We start from the raw sequence: 27,984 nt of genomic DNA on the forward strand, positions 1-27,984 counted from the left end.
AAGAGGAGGGTGGTTCTACTTCTCAGCGCAGAGTTTAGACAAAGATGTTGGCCCCTGTGACCTTTTAATTTGGCTCTACTGGGTTTCCCAGAAGGCAACTCCTGTTCTCTCTGTATATTGCTTTGCAAAACGAGTTGAGGTAGATTACAGTTCCCATGGCCCAGATGGCTCTGAGGTTCCGCTTGGACATAGACTGTTCGCTCTCCTTGCACTGAGCAGAGGCTCTGGAACATTGCTGCTCTCTTGCTTTAGAATTAATTTCCACTTTCAAGTGTGAATGTGTTCATGTGGTTTATACTTGTATTTGTACCGACACTACCCTTTAGTCCAGCACAGCTCAGAATGGCTTTTTGCACTGAGCAGAGATTAAAACCTATACCAGGGGTAAATCTTGCTAAATAGCAAAGGAGGCTTTGATGCTGTCCTGTGACTCCCTGCCAGGACACTACTACATGGGCCTTTGAGGGCCATAGGTGGAACCGAGCTCACCCAGACCACCTCCACATGGTTGCATCCAGTTATGATAAGCCCATTGTCTTTCCTTGGTTTACATTTTGTGAAAGGCAGCTTGAATACATTGAAATGTTCTGGCCTACACACTAAGTGACTCTGTACTTTTTTCTTGTCTCTCACATTTGCACTCATCTATAAAGTGTTTAATCCCAACCCTTCTCAATTTAGGCTAATGCATGTTTAGTTGTTGGCTTGGTTTTTGTTTTGTTTTTTTTAAGAAAGGATATCAGTATAGTGTTTTCTTTTTTTTTTTTCCCCTAGTATTCAGCAATTCTGAAATAAATAATCCTTCCTTCTTGTAGCAGGTCCAGGTATTACTAAGGGAATTCAGTGGAGTATCTCCTCTTACTAGTCTCATGAAAATCTCTTACCTAATCAAAAATATGTTAGTTTAGTCCAAGAGACATTGTGATAGACTGCTGCACTAGATTTTTTTCCTTGGCATATTTATCTATATTAATCTTTTATTTTAAAATATGTTATGGAGATGATTAATAAATGTTTAAAATCTGAGTGCCAGTATAAACTGTAACTTGAATACGAACATGTATTTTATGGTGTGCATACATACCAGGAATACAGAGATAAACTGAACCTTTTTAAGCATGTTAATAGGATGTAATGGATTTTATATGGTTTAGATATTTTTCTACTCGGTATTTTTTCAGTGGTTTTTTGCTCAAGACCTCACCTGTAGTTCATAATGTGTATTAGCCAAAGACAACAGGCTGGCAGGAACCAAGAAGACAGGGTATCAGACCTGTTTTATGATGAAACATGAAATACAGAGGTAGCAAACTGAGAAAGGTAACACAGAAAGTATCAGGGAGAAAACAAATTAAAATAAACAGTCTGCTAGAGCCTTTTTAAAATGTAGCTATTTGAAGATATGTGCATGAGTTAATGTGCAAATATTAATACAGTGAGCAGTCAAGTGGGATGTCAACCATATGCCACTGTATTAGAGGAGCCCAAAAAAACTTCCCAACCAAGTTTATTTCTCATTTTCCACACAGCTGAAACAGGTGAAACTGATGTGTTTATCTGTAATGGAATCAATTCACATGTGGCTATTGATAAATATTTAGAATCTAAATAATAAATTTTGGTGTTAATAATCTGCCCACCGAAAAGGACAGAGATAAAGCAACAGCATGATGTAAAAATGCCTTGCACATCATTCAGTACAAAAATGGAAAAACCTCCATGTTCAATTTAAGAAAAAAATACTCCACAATGAATACTGCCAATGACAGGGACAGTAAATATGTCGTTAAAGCAAAAAGTCACTACTGTATACAATGTTTAGGGTCGTTTTCTTTAATTCTTCAACTTAATCTGATGATGCATATAAAAATGGAGTTGATAGGTTCTTTAAATTTTCTTTTAAAAATCACTGCACTGCTTTCAAAGAATGAACTCCCTTAGTATAAAACTATCAGGAGCGCAATTTCACACTCAGGAAAACCCAGAATCTTTGTTTTAATGAGAAAAAAAATTGTTCTATCACAAAACATGAGATCTCAAATGATCAATTTGAATTATGTTTTATCAGAGTAGTTTCTTCCTGTCAGTTACACTTCCATGATAATGCACAGCACATCTGTAATCACTGATTTTTAGAAACACATTCCAGCACTTTAACATTTTAAATAGCCACATTCCAGTGCATGCTCAAGGATGCATTTTAACTCTTCACAGAATACATTACATACTCTAGGCTGCTGCCTCTTAAATTACTTATAGAGATTGCCTCGATTATAACAAGTTGTTTGAACCAAAGTTTTATAGTTACTCAGCTCTTGATTTTAAAATGTCTGCGGGACACTAAATTGGTCTGCGTTTATTGTAAAAAAAAGTGTTTTTAAAGAGACATGGTTAGCTCAATAATGGTCCCTACCATTTCTAGGCAACTCCAATGATATGTAAAAAATGGGGACTCGTGGATCAGGTATTTTAGAAATACTGGACTATTTGGAAAGTAATTACTTCTTGCACAATTTCTAATTTTAGAAAAGGTATCTCAACACTGCCTTGTCAGAAGTGGGTCTTGTAGCATATGGGGTATTTCATTCCTTTAAAATAAAAACTAGAATCTCAATAAAATTTAAAAGAAAAAGCAAGAAAGAACCTTGCATGCCTCACTCAGTGCTCAATCACTTCAGCTAGAATGTGAAAATCTGAGGTACTAATTAGAAAATTACTCAGAAGTGAAACATGTGAGTTATTACCTAACCTGGACATACCAAAGTTAAATAGTAAAACTAATGCATTTTTAGCATTCAACTTTATATTTATATTTGAAACATAAGTAATCTGATAAAAATTATCCTTACTCTGATAATATCCAATTAGAAATTTTATGCATTAGCTAACATCATCTCCACTAAATTATGCAACATAGTCTATTCCAAATTCTAGAAGGGAGGATAAGAGCTAACTTCACTCTCTTAAATAAACTGATAATCTCTAATACAAGGGTATGTATGACTGTATAGAACTCAGACCAAATATATGGAAGCTACATTCAGTTATGATTCATACCATAGCCATTATGATGAGATACTTTGTTTACACAGAGGAGAAGAAAAAGAAAAGAAAAAAAAAGTCTGGCCCCGCCTGGTAGGTGTTCTTAGTCCCACACAGTCACCTACACCTGAAGGAATGAAGGGAGAAGGACAGAGACTATGACCAAGTGGTAGATCTCAACAAATTTAAAGACAAATGCACGGCCAGAAATTATGGCAGCCCTTCAATGACAGTCCTGTGGACTGGAAAGCTGCCAAAAGGTAGCTGTTACCCACCACTGCTTTGGTGAACTCTGAAAACAGCTTTGCATTACGTTAACTGAAGGGCTGGTCAGAAGAGCTGCGCTCAACTAAGTTGACAGGTGGTAACAGCACCAAAAGGAATTTGAACTCTACAGCTGCTGTCACTATCCTTCACACTGGCACCAAGACCAGTACTTTTCACTATTATCAATGTTTCTTACCTTCCTGAGCACCTAGAACTGCCTTACTTATCAAGTGGGTCTTGATGGAGCTGTTGACTAGCATCTTTTCCTAAGAACTCCACGTATGTTCAATAGTGCCAATTTGTTCCTAAAAAGCAAAGCCATGTAAATCAGGCAGCAATAAAGGGTTTGGAAACTACTGGTCTCCCTTTTGGCAGATGTCTGTGTGAAGAGCCTTTGCATTCATGCCAACTGGCTCTGCCAAATCGTGTATTCAGTATGGTACTTGAGCTTCCAGGTGTGCCCATATAGCATACAGCAACTCTGAATGTGCATCCAAACCACAACTTAGCCTTGCCTACCACAGGTTAAACCCTTCCTTGTTCAACAGAAGCCAGCAAACTCTGGGGGCTCATAACTCACTAAAAGACACGCAGCATTATGCCTCACCTTGGCTAAGACAAAAACTTTCAAATTCAACCTTCCCCCATCTCCAGAGCTACCTCGGCTGGTGGCAGATTAGCTGTGAAAAAGGTACATCTCACGTAACCGGTTTCTGGCATACAGAAAGCAGCCTCCATTCAGGTCAAGTTCTTCCCACTCCCAAGAGCCGCCAACAACATGACTGTGCATGCAATTGGTTTGTAGCGGGACTGGTAAAAGAAAAGAGTTGCTCTTCTGACTAGGAACTATAATTTTGTATCACTAATTCAACAAAAACACTGGATAAAGAACTTGGAAAGCAAGTGTTACTTCTTTTTATGTTTGAGATTGCTCTGCTGTCCTGGCCAATCCTGTGGTAAATCTGTCCATATTCAACATTAAAATAAAAAGTAGTGATGTATGCTGATTACTACAGCAGATAGATTGTCCAGTCCTCATTTTAATGGTCTCTTCTTGATTTCAGTCACAGATGGACCCCTGTTAGAGGGAATCAGAACCCAGTGCTCACATCTTTATGACTTCTTATCAGTACATCAGAACGTAAGGGTGGAAATACATACAGAGTCTTCACTGTGCCAACTGTACATGTGTAGGCTCTCAAGACAAACTTAGCAATGTAACTTCAACTTACAAATACAACACACTTCTCTGAAGCCTTATAAAAATACCAGTGCAACATAGAGCCATTTTACAAAACAATTGTCTTTATAGAAAGGTATTTTAGTGGCATATGCTGAGGTAAATAATAAAAATAGACCCAAGAGAGGGCATGACCAGTGTTATGGAGAACTCCAGATGAAATTTGGCCAAAAGCCTGTTTTATAAAAGCTAGTATTTACCTACCAGTTATGATCCCTGGTAAGGTGCTTATTGCTGTAATACTTCAAAATTATTCTTCAGTTTACAAATTGAAAAATATACGAAATTAGATCTGTATGAATGTTAGGTATTAGCTGTCACAAATTTTAAAAGGCATTGTACCAAGTTTTCTTAATTGTTTACTAACCAATTTGATTGTAGCAGGTAAATAAACTACAGCATACATTTTACCTGACACCATGCATCAAAATCACCATAAAAACTAAGTTTATCAAAGTCCAACTCCACAAGGAAAACATGAAAAAGTGCAAATTATGTACCCAGTATTTCTGTCACAGCTGTTTTTTCTTAATATGGCATGAAAAAGGTTTACAGCATATATTAAGAAAATTCTTACAAGTGTTCACCTCAATGTTTATATACACAACGTTTTGCTCAAAGTGCTCACTATATGAAAAAAACTGATTGGATAAAAATATTTAAACAGTGCTTTCTGAACGTTGAGGGAAAAGTCATATAATACATCAGTCCCGTTTGTTTTCCTCTTCACTCAGTGCAATGAGATGCAGAAGTCAGATCAACTTCATAAAAACTTCGCTTGCCACATTGCCAGAAAACCGCGGTTACAGTGGCATTCTTGGTGTCCCATTGGGAGTGGGTCTTTTATTTTTTTGCATGTGGCTTTGATGTTTTCGAGATCTTACTACTTTCATTCTTACTTCAAATACTTCTTGTATGGCTTTTCGAAAACAATGGAAATTGTAGTCTATTAATCCTACAAAGACAGAAATGTTTTACATTTTAATAAAGACATTCATACAAATTAGGTAATGAAAAAATTGCTCATATTCTACATTTAGTGAAATACCATACTCTCTCTGGAGGTCATATTCAGTGAACTGTCCAGGCATTTTTTAACGCTCTAAGCAAAAGCACATTTGATAAATACAAATAACTCAGTCAGCATTATAGCTTGATACTATGTCCAATATTAAATATACTTATTAATTTTAAGAGAAAACAAAAAGAAATTCATTGGCAGATATTAAGCTTTAACTTATAAAGGGCTTTGAAGAAGTGCTCAATACACAAGAAGAAAAACTGAAATCTTTCATAAAATATGGTGCCATGTTGGAAATCTGCTTTACAGAATAACTGTGATAAAAATAAGTAGCATCTAGTAATCAAAGAATTTTCATTTTTTGACAATACATCAGCTTTGAAATGGATGCTTGATAGAAATACTACCAAATCTCAGCCATCTATACTTCATCTTACTTTGTAATTGAAAGTAACACAATAGACATGCTGTTAGATTACATACATATGTAAGATAACATTAGCATGTGAGTGGGCTGAATGTGATCCCACAGAAAAGCTGTAAAGCAATATTGGTAGTCAATCGGAAGACTTAGTGAGTGCTACAATTGTGTAATACCACAATAACCTCATTCAATGTTAAAGCCATAAGCTTTCTTAACTCAAATACTGCCGTGTTTCTCACTTCAATTTCCCTAACAGGATATTACAGGTATTGTAAGTGGTTAAAATCCACTGTATTACACTTTGTGATTTTTCTTCCCAGGAATTATTTTCCCTCTCCCAGACCAAGTATTATGTGGAAGTCAACAGGCGTGAAAAGTTATAATAGAACTGTACTGTTATAGAGTGCAAGCTATGAAGTGTCCCAACTATGCAGACACAACAACCTAATGCAGTTTTGGACAACCCCTAATGGGTGTTTATTGAACGTGGTGTCTTTTCGCAAACAGAGTTGTTAGTAGGTATGTGGAACTAACACATCTTATGCTTACAGCGGAGAAAGGAAGTGACCACATCCCACATTCATTTGTAATAAAAGATGTAAGGGTATGAAAGAGACATTTGATGAGCTGAAGTTTATAAAAAGCTCATTGGCCTGTCAAGCAGCCCAGCAGACACGGTATGAGTGCTGTATTTACAAACACACCAACACTGACTAGTGAATTAATATCACAAGATGGGGAACACAAGCCCAGATCACAGCTTGTTCTTCTGATGAGTTCTGATCTCAGGACATTTCACTAAGACCATTAACTCAGTGAACATCATGCCAGTGAGCAGACAGATCATGAACTAAGCTTTCAGTATTCACCCTGTCCCTTGTCAGAAAGATAACCAAGGAATTTTAAACACTTTAACTGCAAAATATGAAAGCTGCCTAGGTCTAAACATGCGACTTTCCAAAAGCCTCCTTTCAGATATAAGAAAAGCAAGAACATGTTTCTTTCTGTCAGCCAGTTTCAATAATTTTCCCGCGTTTATGGCACACAAGCTGTTCTAAACGTGTATGCTGGTGTCAACAGGTAAAAATCAATGTCAGCCAAGAGAAACTGAAACATTCTGCTGTTGCAGATGGAAGCTTTACTGCACGGGATGTAAATTTTCAAATGATTTCGTATCAGAAAGTTGTCAAATACATTTATGATTTCATCTTATCTTAATGTCAGCACAAATACTTCATGCTTTTAAACATGTTAGGTAAACTTTATCAGGCTGTACTTACCTTTAATACTTATGATACAGGTAGAGAGTGTTATCAGCTAATAACAACCACAGTTATTCATTAACTTGCTAATAGAAGGGAAAAGCAATGCATTACCAGAAAAGGGAAAAATACCTTTTCTCTCAAAGCTTTCTTCTCTGACAAAACAAACAAGAGCGAGGAATTTTGTCACCTCTTTTAAATAAAGGACAGTTGTATTGTTCAGTTTTATGATTGCCATTGACTCTTTGTCGTAAGGAGTTCCAGTGCCATCATCTTTAAGCCTAAAGAGCAATATTCAAACAAATAAACATAAAAAGATAAGCCACCAGATGAGCCAACAAAAGTAGTCCTACATTAGTTCTTTCACCAAATAATCTTAAAATTTATGAAATTTTCATTTTAACTTTTCAGGGAGACTCTTCTTCAAACTACACACTTCGTAAACTAAGAAGACAAAGAGATTAAATTGTTTATCCAATCACACACCAAATCTTAGACCTGCAGTTAGAATCAGATTGTTTGATTGCCAAGTGCCTGAACCGGAGCCTTATTTTTTTCCTCTGTTAGTTACCAACCATTTGCCATAATGCTGATGGGTTTTTTTTAATCAATGCACTATATTATGACTTATCTAAAAACACGTGAAACAGTGTACTGTACTGATAATTCCAAAAACAGAAACCTTGCTTGAGCAGTGGCAACTGATTGATAGTTTATGACATTATGAGACTTTGCTCATGAGATGCTGACTTTTGCAACATCATATCATGAAAAGAGATTTCCCCTTCACAGATGATGTGTCATAATGATCACTGTATTAGTTTTTGTGCCTTGTAATTTTATCCTCATTCCTGAATGCACACAAGGATATTGTTAAATGGATAGTTATTACCAACCTCACAGAACAATTACTCTCAATAATATATTAAAATTACAAGTTCCACAGATGTTCCAGGAATAGAGGACAAGAAATGAATTGTAATATCATGTCTTTAGTCTGTAGCTAAAAAAACGGCAAGCAGATTTCTGGTGATAAATGCTAAATGGCTACACAAAGACAGTGGTGGCATGACATATTGTGAATAAAGAGGCCCACAAGTGGTGTTGTACAGATAATTATTAAATGCACAGAACTACACAGCAGCATCTTTCTCGGTACAAAAATCAGCATCCTTTATTTTATATCTCTGCAAAACAAGTTCCTATACAGTTACTGAAGTGACTACTACAAATTCTGAAACACGGTAGAATGCACAATCAGAAATTTTAGAAAGGTATTCAACAATTTGTTGTTCTTTTGAAGTTCTAATGCTTATTGCACATCTGCACCATGACTCTCCCCGGTACTTTCTCCAAGAGTGCACGAAGTCTGTCAATGGATACAAATGCAAAGCTACCAAAGCCTACCACACTCTAACCATACTGTGCTTGGACCTCCAAGTGTATGCAACTTAATGCACTAATTCTTAATGTGCCCCTGCCTTTCCCTGGAATGGCTGGCATTACATTTGGCCAAGAGCCAAGTCATTGAAAACATAACTTGCAAGAAAATGTACATGACACTCCAGGAGATCTCCAGTTGCTCATGTATTAGAAGGAGAAATTGAAAAAAAACCCAGAAAAGTCACGTAGGGAAAAGAGGACAAAGAGAGAACTGAAGCAAGAGAGAAGCAACTCTCTGAGGCCATTAGAGGCCACTAGCTATTAAACAAAAATTAATATGGCCCCATATATTTTAAAACAGGATGCATCCTTCTGTTGACTTTGTCCCCGCAGAACAAAAAGATAATGTTTCCTTTCATTTTAAGTTGGTTTCTTCCAACTCTTTCCTCCAAGTACAATTAGAATAGAAAGAAGATGACGTTCATAAAAAAGGCTGAGAAGGGAGCTGTGCTTGTTGCTGGGAAGGGATCTGTACCTCAGAAGCCTGCCGTTTGTTTTCTGCTTCTCCCGTCCTGACAAATTGCACATTGTTGTTTATGCCCACATCACTCCAATTCTGAGGATATTCAGGTTCTAGGTACACAGTTTTATGGAAAACATTCACAATTTACTTACCCATATATACAAGAAATGTCAATCACAACATCTATCATATCACAGCAGAGCTCATAAGTTTGCATATCCACTGGAGTACTGTCCGTTGCAATGTAGATCTTACTGACTACATCAAATAAAAATGCTTTTTCAATCCCAGAATTCTATTTAAGAGAAGAAAAAAGAAAAATAAAGTGGGAGCCAAGTCTTCAAATTAACACCAAGCTTTTTTGTTCCCTTGCCTATTATACAAAAAGCTAGGCTAAAGAAGTAGAAGTTAAACTGCAATCAAGCTCATTTTGAAAGAACTGTACATACAGCACTGTCATATTTGTAGCAAACCATAATGCTCACAGACCTTCCAAAAATTTCTGCCTCTGAGCAGACAATGCCTAGTTACGCTCCCAAACTTCCCCTCTCAGGAACACACCTGGAGAGATTACATTTATTTTCACTGGAAAATGCAGGGGTAGGGGAAAAAAGTCTTCCAATTTCAAGCTTTTGGATTTTTGATTGCAGCAATGGACATAAAAAGAGAGCCACGATTTAAAGTTCTTCTGGCTGGACATGTAAGAAGGTAGAAATAAAGGAAAGAAAGGTGATGCACAAAGAAGGCAGTAAAGTTCAGGAACAAGTTTCTCAAGGAAATTAAAAAATTTTCTCACTGGGGTCTGTAGCTGTTCTACTGTCTGTAGAACATCTTTTAGGATCACAGCACAAAGACCAGTATTTTGATGGTGCATTCACCTTTCATGTAGCATTGGTGGTTAAAGCCATATTTATAATGCTAAGGCTTGCTAAAGTGATGACAGCTATGTTCCTGACATCCTGCCAAGCTGATTAAGACTCTCTCCATACTGGAGATGTATCATATTCACAGCCCTGAGAGGCTAGCAGGAATGCTAGCTCATACTCTTTGTGCAGATAAGGTCAACTGCCATAAGCCTCTGCTTCCTGGAAAAAAAAATGTGTACTGCTTAACTGAAAACAGTAGCCTTGCTTGCTGATATCAAGGGATTACACCTGGGCAGCTGTCCCAGCATGAAAAAAAAAGGGCAATTTCCCAGTAGTGCTAAAGCTCAAACTATAAGATATGCTTTGGAATCCACCTATACAGCAAGTTTCTCCATCAAACCGAACTGTCTCCATATATGGGCTTCTCTTTTTAACAGGGTTTGGGACTGCTGCCAGAGCAGTTTTGTAACTAACAAAAACCACACTGAAAATCCCTAACAAGTTTTAATAGTTTCAGCTTCCTTTGTAGTTACAGAACTTTTCCTTTATCTTCTTTCTTTTCTAAGTCAACTGTTTAACACATAGTTAAGAGACTAAAGTGATGACTCTGCTTTCCGTATTTCCTGAAATACGTAGAAATTCTCAAGGAAAAACTCGAGGAAAAAGACCGAAATTGCAGAAACAATAATTACATGTTATATAAAATCAGGAAAAGGTGGGAAAAAGTACTATTCAAAGACACATTACATCATTAATGCTCAGTCAGGGAAAATGACGATAAGATAGAGCAGGTGGGTTCCTTATTAGAGAAAAAAAGGCCAACAGTGGCCTTATGCAGCATAATGAAAGGCTGACATTGATGTCAATGAGAGCAATGTCTGAATAAGCAGTACTTCTCTCTGGCATAACCCTACAGTTTACAGAGAAGATGCAATGTGCTACATGCAACATGCTAGAAGCTCTATGAAGCACTCTGAATCGATGTAAAAGTATTCCATGGTTAATCTGAACCAAGAGAGTCATTGTGAAAAATCTGCAATGAATATATGAGATTTTATTTTGGATAGGTAAAAACCATAAGATAGTTGAAATTCAAACGTGTTTCTCAACTATACTGGGTGTGATGATGTAGAAGGCAGTTTCTATTCTTTAAATAGAGTGGGTTCAGTAAAACTGGTTGTATTTCTCCAATTCCTAGGTTAAGTAAACGGCCTATCGTTTTCTTTCTTGAAAGTATGAAGAGTAAGCCAAGATTTGGTCCTAAAAAGCAATTCTTGAAAGAACTTAAGAGAATATCTCCAGTCACATACAGTTAGGAATGAATTCTGGACAGTTATTTAAACAGGCCTTACAGCAAACAGATTTCATGAATTAATTTTAAGTACTACATTTCAATTTACTGATTACAAAATTTAAATCATTAAATGAACAGAACTGTACATAGTTTTGGTTTTACCATAATAATTAATTGTTTGTTTTGAAAACATGCTTTTTAATAGCCCTCAAAACAAACCAAACAATCCTAAAACAAAAATCCACATTCACATTGTCACACAACTTGATTTCTTAGTAAGGCCGTGGTAATTAAGAAACAGGCATCCTTCAATATGAAGCTGATAAGTATGTTAGGTAGGATTTACATGAATGTACAGACCAATTGTTATTTTATGACTTAAAAGCAGCTACATTAAAGAATGTAGAAGCACTATTATCACACTGATGGTTCCTCAAACATACAAGCTCACACACTGTGGTAGTATAAATTTAGGCAAAAGCCTACAGTGAACTTAAGAGTGATCACAGATCTATTTCTGTAATCATCAGCTTTTTGTGTTGGAAGTCCCCATGGCATAAAGGAAAGCACATCCTCACGAATACTGCTGCAAAACTGAGAGTAGAACATGAATACACCCACACTGATATCCACCACACTGGCTTCCTGAGGTAAGGCATGACCAAAATCCATGTCAAGATCTGTTGTGAATAAGTTGCTAAGGTAAAGAGGCACCCGCTAACTAATTCTAGGCTGGAGAAGGATGTTTAGTCTTCCTCTGGTTGCAAATAGTCATTCCAAGTCTCTCTGTCCAGAGACAGAAGATGCTTGTAAAAACAGACAGGAAGCATGAGGACAGTGATGCAGCTACACCCAGCTCCAGGTTACTCACAAACTGGAGCCAAGGAACAGTCTGAGATTCTTTCCCCTACCAAACAGGGGAAATAAACACACTTCTCTCACTTTTTGGACTTCCCATTCATTCGAAATAGTTGTTCTTCCTTACAAATTATACCTGATATTCCAGATATGATTGGAAATGGGTGTTCCAGACACATGTGCAACTGTCATGTCATTCATGAAGCAGCTTGTGATCAATTCATGTAGTGATTTCATACAAATTCTTCACCAACTCCAAACAGTGAGGAGACCTCATACAGAGATCTGACTCACAATATGAGTGACTGGTGATTCTGGCACAAGGAGTACCATCACTCAGACAGCTTTCTCATTAAGACTGTAGCATATTCAGTATCTAATTTCTCCAAAACTTGTCATCATTCTTTCATTACTTTTCTGTCCTAAGTGGAGTTTGAGACTGGACAATAACTAGTATACAGTCCAGCTATCTTAGTAGAAATAGATCTTTGTAACAAACCATTTATTATGAAACAGCATAATTTGTTGCTTAGTAATAAGAGAATAAGTTTTGGAAAGACCTTCCTCTAATCCTAGTTCTGCCTTTCACATCCAACTTTTTTCTCTCTCCATTTTCACACTCTACACTGAGAAACTGTGAAGTCTAATTTTATCTTACAGGCTGTTGAATGACATTAAATAATTTCATTATGTCAAAATCACAAAAAGACACAATAAAATACCTTGCTTGGAAATTGCAGCTTGAGAAATTAATACTAGATGCAAGGCAAAAAATTAGAATACTGTGAGAAAGGGTGCAGTTTTAGGAGCCACTGTGATCTGATTTAATGGCCACTAAAACAAGGAGTTTTCCCTTTTCACAACCTACTCACTGTGTTCCCCGTTGCTCATTGCTACATGTTCCCATCTCGAACCTTGTGCCAAAACAAGAGCATGTTTGACTCCTCCATGATCTGCTTTTAACTAAATTAAACAGTGCATTAGTGTGTGTCATAGTGACTCCATGATGGAATAGGTGAGTGTCAGAACCAGTACAAAGGAAAGGAAGGATCGGACACACAGGAAGAGCGGAGCAAGCGATTGCCTCCGCAGTGGTAACAAGCCACTAAATATACAAAGCTCCCTAACTGGTCTTCAGAGTAACTATGCAGTGAAAGTTGTGGTGGGCTCTAAAAATTTCAAGACATGAGAAACTTCTCTTCTTCTACAAAGTAGAATTAATTCTAGGAAGCACTGTAGACAGTTCTACATGTGAGGTCAGACTAGATTATGTTCCTGTAAGAATTTATCCATACAAATTTTAAGTACAACTTAAACAAATGCATGCAGCACAGACCTTTGCAATATTCAGATTAACGTATGAGCAGAAAAGTGATGGCCGTGTACCCATTTTATGTGATTCAGGAAATACTATATTGCAGCAGCTCAGCCACATTGTTTAATAGACAGGGAGGTGAGGCCAAGCTGCATGTACGTGCATTTTAACTAAGTTCTGATAATTTCTCTGGGAGTTCACATTGCTCATGATCTCTCAGAAGGCAGTGAAAAGAGTATCTGAACATGCATGTTGGACATAGCCAGATCTACAGACAAAGTATATAATAAGTACTTACTGAAATAAAGATGTTAAGCAGGTTTTCCAGTGTTGGGAGCTGTGGAATCAGTTTCTGTACCACTTTGCTAAACGCTTCAAATATAGAATGATCATATATGCTTGTCAGATAAAAGCTGGAAAAAAATGTCACCACATTTTCCTTTTAGCCACATACTGTGAACATGATGTACCTTTCATAATATGAGTGAAATGAAATACTGTCAAACAGTAAGTGCCTACACTTATGCAATTACTCCCTGTGACCAAATGTCACGTTACAATTGAAGCACAGGACTTCCCATCTCTATACCAGAAAAAAAACCCAAACCCTAGACTCTGAAAAACTAGACCTGAGTGTAGAATTTCATGATGCAAGTCCCACCTTGATATTCTTACAAAAAATACTTTTCCAATTGAAGCAGAAGAGTATTATTGAGTATGTGTGTTGTGATCTACTTTTTGAAAGTTGTGAACCCATTTATCAATGCAGGGATGCAGTCAAGTAGTTAAGAGCTCTAAAGAGCTACCATTTTCATGGAGCAGGTCTCTCTTTTTAATATGTTTGTACTTGGCCTTAAAGTGCTAAGGAAGCCATGACAATTTGATGTCCTCTAGTTCCCAGTCTGCAGAAGTCCACTATTTTTCTGCTACAATAATCTCTTTATCAGCAGACATAAGGCAAAGATACAGGACCTGTCTTCCCAAGTGGCTCCAAGCAGGCTGCAGCAGTGAGGACTAGTGATTGGAAAGGCAGAGAGGTTTCAAAGAAGGCATAAATGATGTAGTGGCCTATACACTCTATTGGCTGGAACTCTACTGATTGCTACCACTGTCCAGGTAACTTATTTCAAAACAGTAGCTGCAGCAGAAACTGCTAGGACTCCAGTATACTTGTCATTTGCTTTTAAGCACATCTCTCCATCTTTCCTTCCAAGACAGCAATTAGAAATAAGACACTGCATTCGTCCTGAGCTAAAGTATCTCTGATTATCCCTTTCCTTCATATATCAAAGGCTTGCTAGTTCAAGAGAACAGAAAATGGTAACTTGTCAAATAAGCTGCTCTCTTCTTTAGGATTCTCAGCACAGCAGGTTTTCTCACCTGAGATGAATCTTCTCCAATCCAGCATCTGCAAGGTCATCATTTGCCCTCTGGTGAATATCTCTCTGTGTTTCAATCTTGTGATCATCAGATAAACCATCTACTTTATGGATAAAGATTTCAAAGTTGATATCTGGATTCACTTTATAAGCTCTGGTCACAGTAAGATGCAGCCGAGCTAATGCTTCCATATAATCATCCTAATGAAGGAAAAAGAAGAGCTACAGCTTAGGAAAGATCTTAAAATAGATATAATACATTTTATGATACTTACTTTTAGATAATACTACAGCTTAACAAAAGCCTAATTCTTTTATTTTTTATAAGTAGAAGCCTGTGCCTACATCTAGCATGTGCACCAATCTTATGCTGTCAGCACTTAAGAATCTAAACAAGAACCTTGAGATGTTAGAGCAAATTAGTTAATTTCTGAACATACTGCAGAGAGAGATTAAAAATAGCCAAGTGACTCTTCAAGTTTTAATGACTTCTTTTAATATGTTTGTGATGCAGATTATTTATTTGCTTTGAAAAAATCTATGCTTTCCAACCCATTTGTCTATTGCTAAAGGAAGAAAAGAGAAAAGTAGCTTAAAGCCCCCCCTTTCTTTTTTACCTGAGAATCAATAACAAATATTAGTGCTCCAGTGCCTCTGAAAATCATCTCATAATCAAACGTAGGGTCAAAGAAGTCAATTTGCCCAGGAAAATCCCATATCTGAAAGTTGACAAAGGAGCTGTTGGAAACATCCTCTCTGCAGATCTTGTTTGTGCTCTCCAAGAAGAGAGTCTCATTCGGCGACATTTTGTGAAAGACAACTTTCTGAATGGAAGACTTCCCGCTTCTTCTCAATCCCATGAGCAGGATTCTTGGCTTAACTTCAGTACTGAAGGGATCATTGAAATCCAAAACTGAATAAAATCACACAAGAAGAAAAGTATTATACTACAGCAACGTAATTAGTAACTGCCAGAAAACATGCATTTGACATTTACTTCCATGATATTTTCACTTGAATTTATGCAAATGTTACCAATTTTTAAGCTTAGAGAGCAGTGCTGCAGGCGTTTCAACTTGAATTATTTGCCCTTCAGGCTATACTATCAGAAAATCTACTTCTCACCTTTAAGACAGAGGTTGCTCCGTTTGTATGTGAAAAATGTGTTATCGCACAGAGATATCCTAAAATACCTGAATTTACTCTAATTAACACTATCCCATGCATATTCTTCTTTAAAATAGTATCATCTGATAACAAATACCCTTGTCAACTGATAGTCACACAACACTGCTGGAAGAAAGGCATACGATTAAGTACCTCTGTGTAATCTTCCTAAGGCTACCTGAGGGCTTCCTTCCTCTAAAATCAATCAACCAATAAATAAATAAATAAATGAAATCACACATCCAAGGAGTTACAGGAAGATGACAACTCAGCAGGCACACAATTCTTCTATGTTGGAACTTACAACACAGTACTGAGCTCATGAGGAGTTCTCTTCTAACGTGCTTAGAATTTCACCTGCTGTTGAAAAATTTGTGTTACAATCTGTAAAGGTTTGCTATCCAATAAATAAGATTAGAGCACATCATCTGCCTATTTGCAAAACAAAGGCCTGAGAACACAGTTATTTCATTGCGGTACCTACAACAGTTTGAAACTGGTACTACTTTTTCTGGTGTTGATAACTTATATAGAATAAAGGTAGTTACAGGAGTAAACTATACTGTTATATCTGTAAGGACATGAATGTAAAGCTATCCATACCTGCAGCTATACCAACTTTAGCTTCAGGTATCTCTAACCAAAACAGCTACAGTAGTCTCAGTTGCTGCATTTAGTTGGTCTGTAACTTTGAAATGTCCTTTGGTGCTGAGGTGAAAACAGCACTGTCCTTAGATATAAAAGGGTTTCAAACACCTCTGTGATACTCTGTCCACACTGTCAAACACAAGCAACGCAAAAAACTGAATTGTCAATGATAAATCCACAGAGTATGGCTCAGAGTACACAGTGGTCAGGTTTAAAATACTGATCACACAATAAGCTAAACATATTAGCAGTCAGGCAGACCTCCCACCCACCGCACTACAGACTATTCAACATACTTCAGAGCACAACTTAATTGCCTTTCTTTCTCTTTTTCTGCTGGGATAAATTTTGGAATTGCAGAAAATTGGCACACATTTATTCACATGCATCATTTCTGCATATGGCCTGCATACGTTAAGTGATCAGCTTTACTCTAAAGTATGAAAATCCAAAACAAGAAACCTCAGCAACAACAGTTTGAACCTGTCAATTTATTACATAGCCTTATGGGCCAAAAAACATGGAAAGCTTGAAGGAATCTTTTGCCTAGGAGCATGTTTTGCACCCAGGGGTGGTGACCACATCCATCTTCTTGTGTCCCTCAAGCCTCACTCACAACTTTTAGAAACACAAGAGCAGAATATACCTGCCAGGACAGCACAGAACCTTGCCCGGGTTTGTTTGTGCCTCCTGAGCTTGAGTTACAGAGAATTAAGGCTTCTCAAACTGAAGGTGTTAGCATAAAACATCCCCTGGCACCATCTACTGGCTTGTGAGTGGTTGTGCCAGTCTCACCAGTGACAGACAGGAGTTTTCAGCTCATTATGGGTGGGATCCTGTCTTTTTCATTTCAAGACATTAGGAATGCCTTGGCTGGTATTACCACTTACTGTGGTCTTGTCAATTATCACATATGAAACACTGCCAGGTGGGAGCAGTGCACAGGTGAAACTCCTTCAAGCAGAACAGCGACAAGTAACTCCGTAAGAATCCCATTCTCCAAACACAGCAATGGCCAACTTCTGCTGATCCACAGACAAGAAATTTACGAAGTAATAAACTGCAGTCTAAACTCTGCTCTGCTCTTCCTATCAACATGAACAGTGATGGTCTCCTGGGGCTGCCAGAAACGTGTGCCTACAATACTTTGCACCTACAGAGAAATAATAAACATCTTCACTAGGACAATGTAGCAATATTTTATGTTGTTGTGTCAAGAAAGCAAACCAAAGGTACAAGATTTAATGGTGTCTCCTCCATCCCACTCTGTCCTTTAATGCACAAATTTTCCACAGCTGCCAAATGCATAATGACAATTTCATTAGTATGCATATATCCACACATCGTGCAATTTGGCCATTAGAAGGGAAAATAATGTATTCAAAGTTTTACATGGACTTTATAAAAGCATGTAATGAAGAGTCTTCTGGTTGAGATTTTATTGCATGTTTCAAAAAATTAAGAAACCTCTTGTTTGTTCTGTACACATCAGAACTTAAAAAGTCTAATTTACTATGGATTTGTACTTTGTGTCCCCTTCCTCTTCCAACCACAATAACACCAACTTCCTCCTGTGTGTCTTATGACATATCCTCCAAATAACAGATATGACATGCTGTGGCTGATCTGGAGCTCAACATATGCTGGTTGGCTAAACCACGTACACGTGTACACCGGTTTGCCAGCTGCTGCCATGAAGAACACACAAATCTGCTCGCCCATCCCTCTGAGGACATTTCATTTAGGTTTCCCCTCTTCTGAATGCTGGTTTTCATCAGAATTTAATAATCTTTGAGACATTGTCCATTCATATTTGGTTGGACAGTAGTTTCGAAGGTTCTGACCATTGATGAGACAACCAAAAGCTAAATACAAAACTCCCTTTTCTTTCAGAAACAGGCTAAAAACTCACATATACCTAAAAAAATATTTTACATAACTTAGAGTTTTACATTATTGTATTAAATTATTCCAGGCTGTTATATTTTCATGGATTGTAATGCTTACTGGAAAGAAATTGCTTTCTATTAAAACCATACTAAAAGAAATAGAGTTGCAAGTGCTAACAGAGATACCTATGAGAAGAATGAAGACCAGCTCTTCTGCTAATAAGACTGTTATTTAGCTTTTGAAATTCTGCCAGTTCAGAGACAGGGAAATGTAAAAGAGTATCATCCAAACCTGACTAGATAGCAAGGCTTCTATAGCACTTCCCTCTCAGAGAGAGTTAAGAGATTACCTTATATGTAAAGGAATTGGACGATGCGTTGCCTGCCCACATTCCTCTGCAGGAGTACATGACAACTCCTTTTTTAATTTACCATAGAAATGCCAGCAGATGTATCACTGCAACTTCCCAGACTAGGTTACTAAGTGAGATCATAATATGCCCAAGAGAAACACTAAACTCTTCTCTATTCTGTAACAGGAAAGATAATTTTCCCTATTGTGAGATACAACACATTTCCTGCTTAATTCACTTTTGCAAAAAGTGCTGTAAAATGCCAATCTCATATCAACATGAATATCAACAGCCCTCCATATTTCAACTTTTCTAAGCAGCCACAAAAAACAGAAGCCATGTTGGTTAGAGGCCGTATCCTTTGAAGTATTCACAAATGAAACTCAGCAAACCCAAAAGCACTTTCCCCGCAGAGAAGCGTTCAATTCCTTACAAAACTTCTGTTCATTGCAGTTGTGTCCTTGCTTATGGAGCGCATTCTGCAGGCATTGCAACACGCAGAAAGCACAGTTCTGAGGAGCTGAGAACTGCCCTCAGTAGTCCTGACCTGTCTCACCAAGATGCATACTTTTAACAACTCCTTTATGCTATTAGAGATATATATTGATAACTAAAATAGTTTTTGAAGCCCATCCTGAATTCCAGATCAATTGCAATTGGTGACTATCAGTGCTTTGCAGGCATATGTGATGGGATGTCACATTCAAAGGTATATTTGTAGATCTCACCAGCTTTCAAACATCCAAATAAAGCATCACAGCTTACCTGTTCAAGTAACATCAAGCCAAAAGGAATTATTTATCTTATGTTACATCCATAAGGTAACAAGCCTCTAAGTCTTGTTTTGAAGTACTGCAGCTAATAATGATTTTTTCTGCCCACCAATGCAGTTATATTATTTTTAAGTTTTAACCATTTTTTTGTAAAGAAGAATTAGCAGTCCCAAACTTTCCACTCTCACCTTCAAGGCCATTGATCCTGTAGCATTTCCAGTACTACTGTGACTACAGTATTTGCAGCACTTTAAAGCTTTGTCAAGACAACAGCCTTACAAAACACATACAATGAACATCTTCAACGCTAACAGATGGCCTGAGCCTAAAGAGTTAATAGAAAAAGCTTATATGCAATGAAGAAGGCTGTTCAGCTACTGTAGGTTCATAAACATCGCAGAAATGCCTGGTGGAAGGAAATTCCTGTGGCTAAAGAAAATACTCAGAACCAGAAGACCTAGTTCCATGCTGCCACAAGTGCTGCACTCTGCAATGGTATGTCTTAAAGCTACTTCCTTGGATGCTCTGCAGAGGGTTTCCCGCTTCTAAATACTTTTTAATTGCATCTATAAAAAAATACGACTAGGCTTTATGTAAATTTTAGTGCTTTAAGGTCTCTGAATATGACCCTGTGTGTAAAGTAAAAATAAGAGAAGGACAAGAGCCATGGTTTCAGCATTCAGGCTAGAGACAAGTATCCAGTATGGGGTGAGAGATGAACAATGTGAAGTTTTGAAATCTTCCTCATGCTTAGAAGAAGGAATTATGATCTTACTTTAAAGCTTGGCTTCTTGCTTCACTTTCAACAGCCATGCATTGAAGCTGTTCTTCTTATATTGCCCTTTCCATTCTTTCTTTGTGGAAAAGTAGAGGCTGTCACACTGAATTTAGGACTACTTGCTGTACAGATACTCCAGAGAGAGGACAGAAACTGGGAAAAGGAAAGCCCCTTGCCCTGCAGCCCAGTGTTACACTATACACAGACCCAAATCCCAACCCTTCCATTTCAGATGCTCTATGCCTCTTTCTCCAGAGAATTCCAAATTAAACAGAAAGCCAGGGGATCTGGACTATTAAAATGGACTTTGTTTTAATCCTGTGTAAAAAATGTCTCTACATGGACTGTCTTCTCCTGCTATTCAGGATGTAAAGATTTGTTTCTATTACATACAATATTCTGGTGTTACTATGAAGAAGCAATTGAAATTTTTTGAAGTCTAACAAAGTTCCTACTGAAAAATATCCAAATTCCTCTGAGGACAGAATATGGATTACTTCTTTACAGAAAATACTCTGTTAGTTCAGCACTAAAGAAACACATTAAAATATATTCTCTTTGCATCAAAATGAAGGCAGTTATTCAGCAGGTTCAAGTAAGACTTTATTTAGTCCCAGCTACGTTCTAGCATTCCCACAGCTTTTAACCATGAAGGCTTATACTCAAAGCACTGACCTTCCTCCCCTCCCCAGAATTATATTAGTCAATGCACCACCTCCCATGGCAGCCTGTAGGACTCAGCCTTTAACGAGAAGGGTTCTGCATGCTAATATCAAAGTAGACTTAAAACACGTGGCCTTTTATTATGCTCTTATAAAAAAAGCAATTCTTTTTTCATCCTGAGATACTGAGAGTTCTCCAAGCTCCTTTGTGAAATATGTCTCAGAAGAATGAATTCAGGCTCTGAATGAACGCAACAGGCTGAGCTGGCATTTCCTTTTTCTATTGAATGAGACTACTTTTCCTGGTAAGCCTGTCCTTCCTAGCATCACCATCCATACTGACACAGATACTCAGAGAGTAACGTGGGTCCCCACATGCACAGACAGACGGACAGGAGACATTTAGCAGAGCCTTCCAGTGTGGGAGTGACACTCGCAGCTGCGGAGCAGCCTTAGACACAGAGCTGCGTGTGGCAGCTGCCTTTTATAGCCTGACACCCAACCCCCCACCTCCTTGGCACACTCAGGCCACATCATCAGGCTGTGGCCTCTAATAACTAATAACTCCCACCCCAGACATGGAGAATATTGAAGAGAGATTACACACACACATTTTGCCTGCACTCCTTTTGCCTCCTCCCTCTTTCCCAACGCTTCCTGCTACCTGTCAGCCTTTGCCCTGCTCCCACCTCAGAGCTCCCTGCTCTCCCTGACCCCACGGCAGCACCCCACGAGCACCCCGTCCCCGTTCCGGCCCTTCCCATGGTCACCTCCGCAGCATCCCCGCTCCGCCCGGCCCCTCACCGCCCACCCCCGGGCCTGCCCTCCCTCCGCACTCCTCGTCTGCCCCGCACCGCTATCCCTGGCTCCCCTCACCGCGTCCCAAACCCGCCCGGGGAGCCTCGCCTTCTCCCTGACCCACATCCGCGGGCAGACAAACCTCACCTCCCGGCGGTGACCCCGTCCCGCCGGCCACCGTTCCGGCCTCACCTCAGCGCCGGCCCCGCCTCACCCCACACCCCCACTCGCTGCCGGTCGCTACCCCGCAGCCCCTCCGAGCCCGGTGCTGCCCTCCGGCTCCCCGGGAGCAGCCGCAGCCCCGCGGCGGCTGTTCCCCGCCGCCCCCGGTGCCGAGGCCGCTGCGGCCGCCGCGGGCGGCACTCACACGCCTCATCGCCGCCGCTCTCCGCGTCGCCGTCCGAGAAGGACTCGGCCCCGTCGGCGTAGCCCGCCAAGCCCACGATCTCCTCCTCCTCTTCCTCCTCGTCCCCCTCCTCCTCCTCCGGCAGCTTCCTCGGCACCTGGCTCATGCCGGCCGTGCTCCCAGCAGGGCTCCGCGGGCCCCTCTGCCTGCGGGCGGGCTCGGGGCGCGGGGGGCGCAGGTCCCGCGCTGGCGCCGCGCCCGCCGCCGCCGCCGCTCCCCACCTTCCCCCCGCACGGCGCTGGCGGAGCGCGGCGCAGCTGCCGGCGGGGCGGGCGGGGAGGCGGCGTGACCCGCGTCACCTGACGCGCCCGGTCACGGGCCGCCGGGGCCTCCGCGCCCGCCCGGGCCCTCTCCCGCTGCCGCTCCCAAGCCCGGCCCCGCCGCTGGCACCGGCCGCTGGCGGGCAGAGCCGGGCGCTGCGGGGCTCACCCGCGAGCTCCAGGGGCCTGCCGGGCGCCGCCGCGGCCGCCCCGGCTGTGCTCCCGTGGGAGCGGTGCACACGGGAGGCGCTGCCTCACGCGTGCGGGGCGCCGGAGTAGGTGAGCGAGTGGCCTGGTGTGCCAGGCAGCAGCACCGTGGCGACAGCTGGTGTTTCTATTACAGGCAGCCTTCCTCAGAATCAATTAGGTTGGAAAAGACCTCTGAGATCATCGAGTCCAACCTGTGACCTGACACCACCATGGCAACTAGACATGGCACTAAGTGCCACATCCAGTCTTTCCTTAAACACCTCGAGGGATGGTGACTCCCTCATCTCCCTGGGTAGCCTGTTCCAATATCTAATAACTCTTTCTGTGAAGAAATTCTTCCTAATGTCTAACCCTGGTGCATCTTGAGGCCCATGTCTCATCCTGTCACTGGTTGCCTGGGAGAAGAGGCCGACCCCCAGCTGGCTACAACCTCCTTTCAGGTAGTTGTAGAGGGTGATAAGGTCACCCCTGAGCCTCCTCTTCTTGGTCATGTCCTGCAGCCTCACCTCGCACAGAGCCCAAAAATGGGCTCTCGGGACTCTCCTGCATCACCCCTACATGCTGTCAGCATGTGAGAGACTGTGGGACCCAGGCAGGACCTGTGTGTGACTGGTGCTGCTCAACTCACACATCCCTGCTCCAGGGCCAAATGGTGCTGGCAGCACTGCTCATGCCTGCCCTGCTTTCCTTCCATGCCGACTATGTCAGCGCACGTGCAGGCTCAAAGTGTTAAGCCAGGCACTGATGGCGGGTGGTAACGCAGTAATGGCAAGAGAGATTATTTTAGAAATAATGACTTGATTAATAAGAAAGAATAAAGAAAGCCATAGTAGTGAAACCTCAGAAGAGGATGGGATTTTGATGCCCCTGTCAGACCAAGATGCACTCAGTTGTCTGTCATTGCTTTCTCCAGGCCTGCTCCACGAAGACAGACCTTCTGCCCCTCAGCCAGGCCCCTTCTCAGGATTTTCCAGTGCTGCTCTTGTTGTCTTGTACCAATCTAAGTACCAGAATGCGTGTGTTAGCCCCTGCCTGTCATCCCATGCTGCCTGTCATGGTGACTAGCAGCTGAGTTCCTGATTCTGCAACAGCAATTTTTCCTCTTTTACTACTTCCCGTTGCCCTGTTCTCCCTCCTTGTATTGAATGTAATGGTTGGATTTACGTTGGAAGTCTCCACGTGTTTTCTGTAGCTGATTATTTTCCCACCTTTACACTGTGTGACAGTCTTCTCATCGGAAGGCCTTCCAGGTTGCACTAACCCACTGGAGATAAGGGAGGCACACTTTTTGTCTGGAGAAGTAGAAATCCCCCTCTTATATTCCATATCATGCCAAACCTACCCATACACAATTTTATTGAAATGCTTGCCTTTATTCTCAACTTATCAACCCACTCTGAAGTTTTGCTTGAACAGATTAATAGTGTACTAAAAGATCATGGGAAACGTTTCAAAGTTAAATCCCTTACAAGGAATTAGGACTTAGGTTTGCAGCAGGATTTTTTTTACCAGTCATGTTTTCAGCATCGTGTCTTGGGACAGCCCTGGGAGGAATTAATCTGCTGAAAACTCCTGATGGAAAGAGGAGAGTTTCCAGGTCTGTAATGAAGGGCCATCTATCTCACACATCACCTGACCACATCTGTGCAAAAAGGGCTGTGAGGTTTCAAGGCCAGCTATGGGAAGTGGGTCTTGCCCAGAAATCTGACTGTCTGTATTAGGTTTCCTTTATACAAAGAGCTATGAAACATCACCAGTGAGACAGAAAATAATTAGAGATATTGAAATACTAAATCAGGGTGTGGAAACTCAAAAATGAGGACTAGTTACAATGCAGCTCTTCCCACAACCTTCCCACGACTGATGTCAGTGACCTGCCTGACCACAGCTTCAGGTTCAAAGCCACATAGACTCTGGGTCTATTGCCAGATAGGTTTTTAGAGCAGGGCTGAAGCACTTGTACCAACCCTTTAACAATATAATCTATCATGGAATCTACATAAGCCTCCTTTGTCCCTTTGCCTCCAGGTGTTTTTCTGTCCCCTCTGCACCTGGCCTTTTTCCTTCTTTTTCTTTTGTCAGGCCATTTGATTTTGAAGCTGGTTGCACATAATGAAACAGCGCCCAGCCTTCAGTCACAGGACTTATAGTAAGGGCAGGTAGATGAAGGGTTGAGTACTTGAATATATGATATGTACAGTGTTAGATGTGACTGAACTTTGTCTGTGGGGAGCTGCAGTTCATAGACATGACACATTTTCTGTTTAATGCAACTGACGGAATCCCTCTTGAATTTCTCTTCACAAGAGGAAAAAATATCCATAAGAATACAGAGTTGGCTGTCTGGATTAAAAAAGGTTAATGTTAATTAAGGAAATAGCCCCACTGACATCCACATTATCCGCATCCAGGTTTGCAGGATCATGATACCATCTCATTCAGTTCCTGTTAAAGAGGGAGAACTCCCATGAAATAGATTGGTGGCAGATCAGTGCCAAGACAGCCTTTTTCTGTAATGTGTTAATATCTTGTTTCTCAGTCATAATGATCAAACATAGCCAAAACAGTCCTGCAAACTTTTACATATATGGAACTTATTTAACATGAGCTTAATTGTTACTCACACAAATACCTCCATTCCTACATCAAAATTTTACATGATATCAAGTAAAAGAAAATTCACATGAAGTAGGCCTATCCCGAATATGGAAACGAGCAAATGAAATTGTAGTGTGAGGAATCACAGTGTATTTTTATATGTTTTAGTAACTACATTCTAATTCAGTAATGACACCAGACTTCAGACTAATGTTGTAGTTTTGACAAAGCTTTGCTGAGATCAGAGAGGTGTCAGAACAATACATCCAGTCAGTCGATCTCCTGCAGAGCACCAAGGGTTTTTATGTGAACCTATGGCGTGACTATTGCCATGGAGCAACAACTACCATATTAATCATTTAGTGAAAAAGGCGTAAGTAGATTTATCTGCAAAAACCTTCAAAAGAATATATTCATCACTAACATGTGATACTTCAATGTGTAGTTCATTTAGGGCATCAGTTCATTTAGGGCTTTCTGAGAATACCTTATAGCCAGAGGAATGGCCTTTGAAAGTGATGTGCCTGTGGGATCAGGGATGAAGAGCCGCTTGCTTTCTGTTTTTCCTTCTTCTTCTGATCCTGCTTTTATCATTTTGTTCACCCTACTCAAACTCCTTTCTCCTGTACTGGTGTCTATGGATGGTCCAGTCTAACTTGCCTCCTTACCAGTTTGTGAATTACTGACATTCGCCTGTAATTGCCCAAACACATGACTTGGGTGAGCAGAAGGTCCCTTGGGACATTGTGATAGCTGGAGGGGTGGGTGAGGTGGTGAGTAGGCAGAACCAGCTTTCAAGGCATCCCTCTCTGACCTTCTGCCCAAGACTTCAAAGCCTGCTGGCTGGCTCCCAGCTGGAGGGAAGGGCATCTGGCCTCCCCGAAATTGGGAAAATTTTGCTGTATCCAGGTCTGGGCATCTCAGTACAAGAGAGACACAGAGCTGCTGGAGTGTGTCCAGTGGAGGGCAATGAGAATGATTGGGGGAATGGAATATTTGTCTTATAAGGAAAGGCTGAGGGAGTTGGGCTTGTTCAGTCTTGAGAAGAGATGACTGAGAGGGGATCTCATTAAGGTGTATAAATATCTAAAAGGGGGGTGCCAAGAAGATGGAGGCAGGGTATTTGCAGTGGTCCGAACAGCTAGGACAAGAGGCAATAGGCAGAAATTGATGCACAGGAAGTTCCACCTGAATACGAGGAAGAACTTTTACTATGGAGGTGACCACACATTGGAACAGATTGCCCAGACAGGTGATGGAGTCTCCCTCACTGGAGATATTTGAGAACCATCTGGACTCAATCCTGTGCACTGTGCTCTAGGACGACCCTGCAGGGAGGTTGGACCAGATGACCCACTGTGGCCCCTTCCAACCTGAGCGATTCTGTGATTCCGTGGTTCTGTAGCGCTTCTTCTCCTACGCAAACTGTTACGAGCTTCCATAATTAAGTTGCAGAGGAGCTTCGGTTCAGGAGCGCGTCCGGCCCGTGGTGAGCCTGGCTACGGACAGAGCTCGGCGCTCCTGGCCCGGGCGTGGGGGCGGAGGTCGGTCCTGGCTCGGCCCCTCGCCGGCGGGAGGGGGCCCGGGCGGAGGGGGCGCTGCCCGCCCGCCGCGGCCGCTCGGTGTCGCCCTCGCAGCGGGCACGGCGGCGGCGGCGCCACCTCCGGGGCAGCCCCAGCGCGGCGGCGGAGGCGCCGCTGGAAGCGGCAGCGCCGTGTCCGTGCCCGCCGCGCCCGGCGGGTCGCGTGTGCTGCGGGGGAGCGCAGGTGAGCGGGGCGCCACCCCGCGCCCGCCCGCCGGGGTTGGGGTGGCTGCGGCGGGGCGGGCGGGGGCGCGGGTGGCGGGGGACGCACAGGTGATGGCGGAGGTGGCCGGGCTGAGCTGGGGACGGGCCCGGCGAAGCCAGTGTCCAGCGCCCGAGTAGTGAAAGTGTTCCCGTATTCCGGCCCGGAGCAGGGTCCGAGGAGGGACCCCCGCCTCGGGCAGACACGAACCCTGCGGGCTGCCCCGTAAGTGCGGTAGCCTGTGTCGACGTAGGGGTTCAATTGCAGATTTGGGAGTATAGACGAGGAGCCTTAACGCACTTGTTCCAACTTTTAAGGCCGAGTCTAATGAGAAATGGAAAGCTGGCTCGGAGTCATTCTTCCTGTTGTTGACATCACCTGAAAACTCCACTGGAAATATTTCCACTAGTTTACTGCAAACATCAACCGTCCCTGAGGTCTCAACGCCTTGTGAGTACACACTGGCTGCTGGTAGAGCTCTCTGATTGTGAAAATCCATGGCTATGGCACGTAATTGTTCTGCAGTGTTCATTTTATTGCGAACATTAATAAAGGGTTTATCATGCCCTGGGGTGTTGTGTGCATTACCGCATAAGCTGTAGACAGCGCTCTGTTTTTTTTTTTTCTTTAAAGACATAATTGAGATCTTCATATTTTTATAATTATGTGGTAAGTGATTCTTTAGGTTCCTGGTTGGTATTTCTGCAATGCACATGACCAAAAGGACATGTTGTCTGCTACTGGATAGCTTTTGTTCACAGGGAAAACACTGAGAGGGGTAGAA

At 41.3% G+C, this 27,984-nt stretch overlaps 2 protein-coding genes across 3 annotated transcripts in view; one reads left to right on the plus strand and one right to left on the minus strand.

The window, feature by feature from the left end:
- Window positions 1-1,817: 1,817 nt before the first annotated feature.
- RRAGD (Ras related GTP binding D) lies at window positions 1,818-22,650 on the minus strand. Its single transcript, XM_027743672.2, has 7 exons — window positions 22,310-22,650; window positions 15,492-15,787; window positions 14,876-15,075; window positions 13,794-13,908; window positions 9,315-9,457; window positions 7,389-7,537; window positions 1,818-5,504 (listed from the first exon to the last, which is right to left on the minus strand). Exons 1-7 carry the CDS (start codon window positions 22,452-22,454, stop codon window positions 5,353-5,355), a joined length of 1,200 nt encoding a protein of 399 aa, XP_027599473.1. The 5' UTR covers window positions 22,455-22,650; the 3' UTR covers window positions 1,818-5,352.
- A 4,444-nt stretch (window positions 22,651-27,094) lies between these two features.
- The window catches only part of ANKRD6 (ankyrin repeat domain 6), an 89,159-nt gene continuing 88,269 nt past the window's right edge, over window positions 27,095-27,984 (plus strand). For both annotated transcript variants that reach the window (XM_039388122.1, XM_027743563.2), the window contains exons 1-2: window positions 27,095-27,182; window positions 27,518-27,650. The gene's annotated coding sequence lies outside the window, so the exon portion shown is untranslated. The remainder of the gene's footprint in view (window positions 27,183-27,517; window positions 27,651-27,984) is intronic.

This window comes from Pipra filicauda, unplaced genomic scaffold (assembly GCF_003945595.2).
Source record: "Pipra filicauda isolate LSUMZ 115617 unplaced genomic scaffold, ASM394559v2 scaffold60_size3304689_pilon, whole genome shotgun sequence".
Classification (NCBI taxonomy): domain Eukaryota; kingdom Metazoa; phylum Chordata; class Aves; order Passeriformes; family Pipridae; genus Pipra; species Pipra filicauda.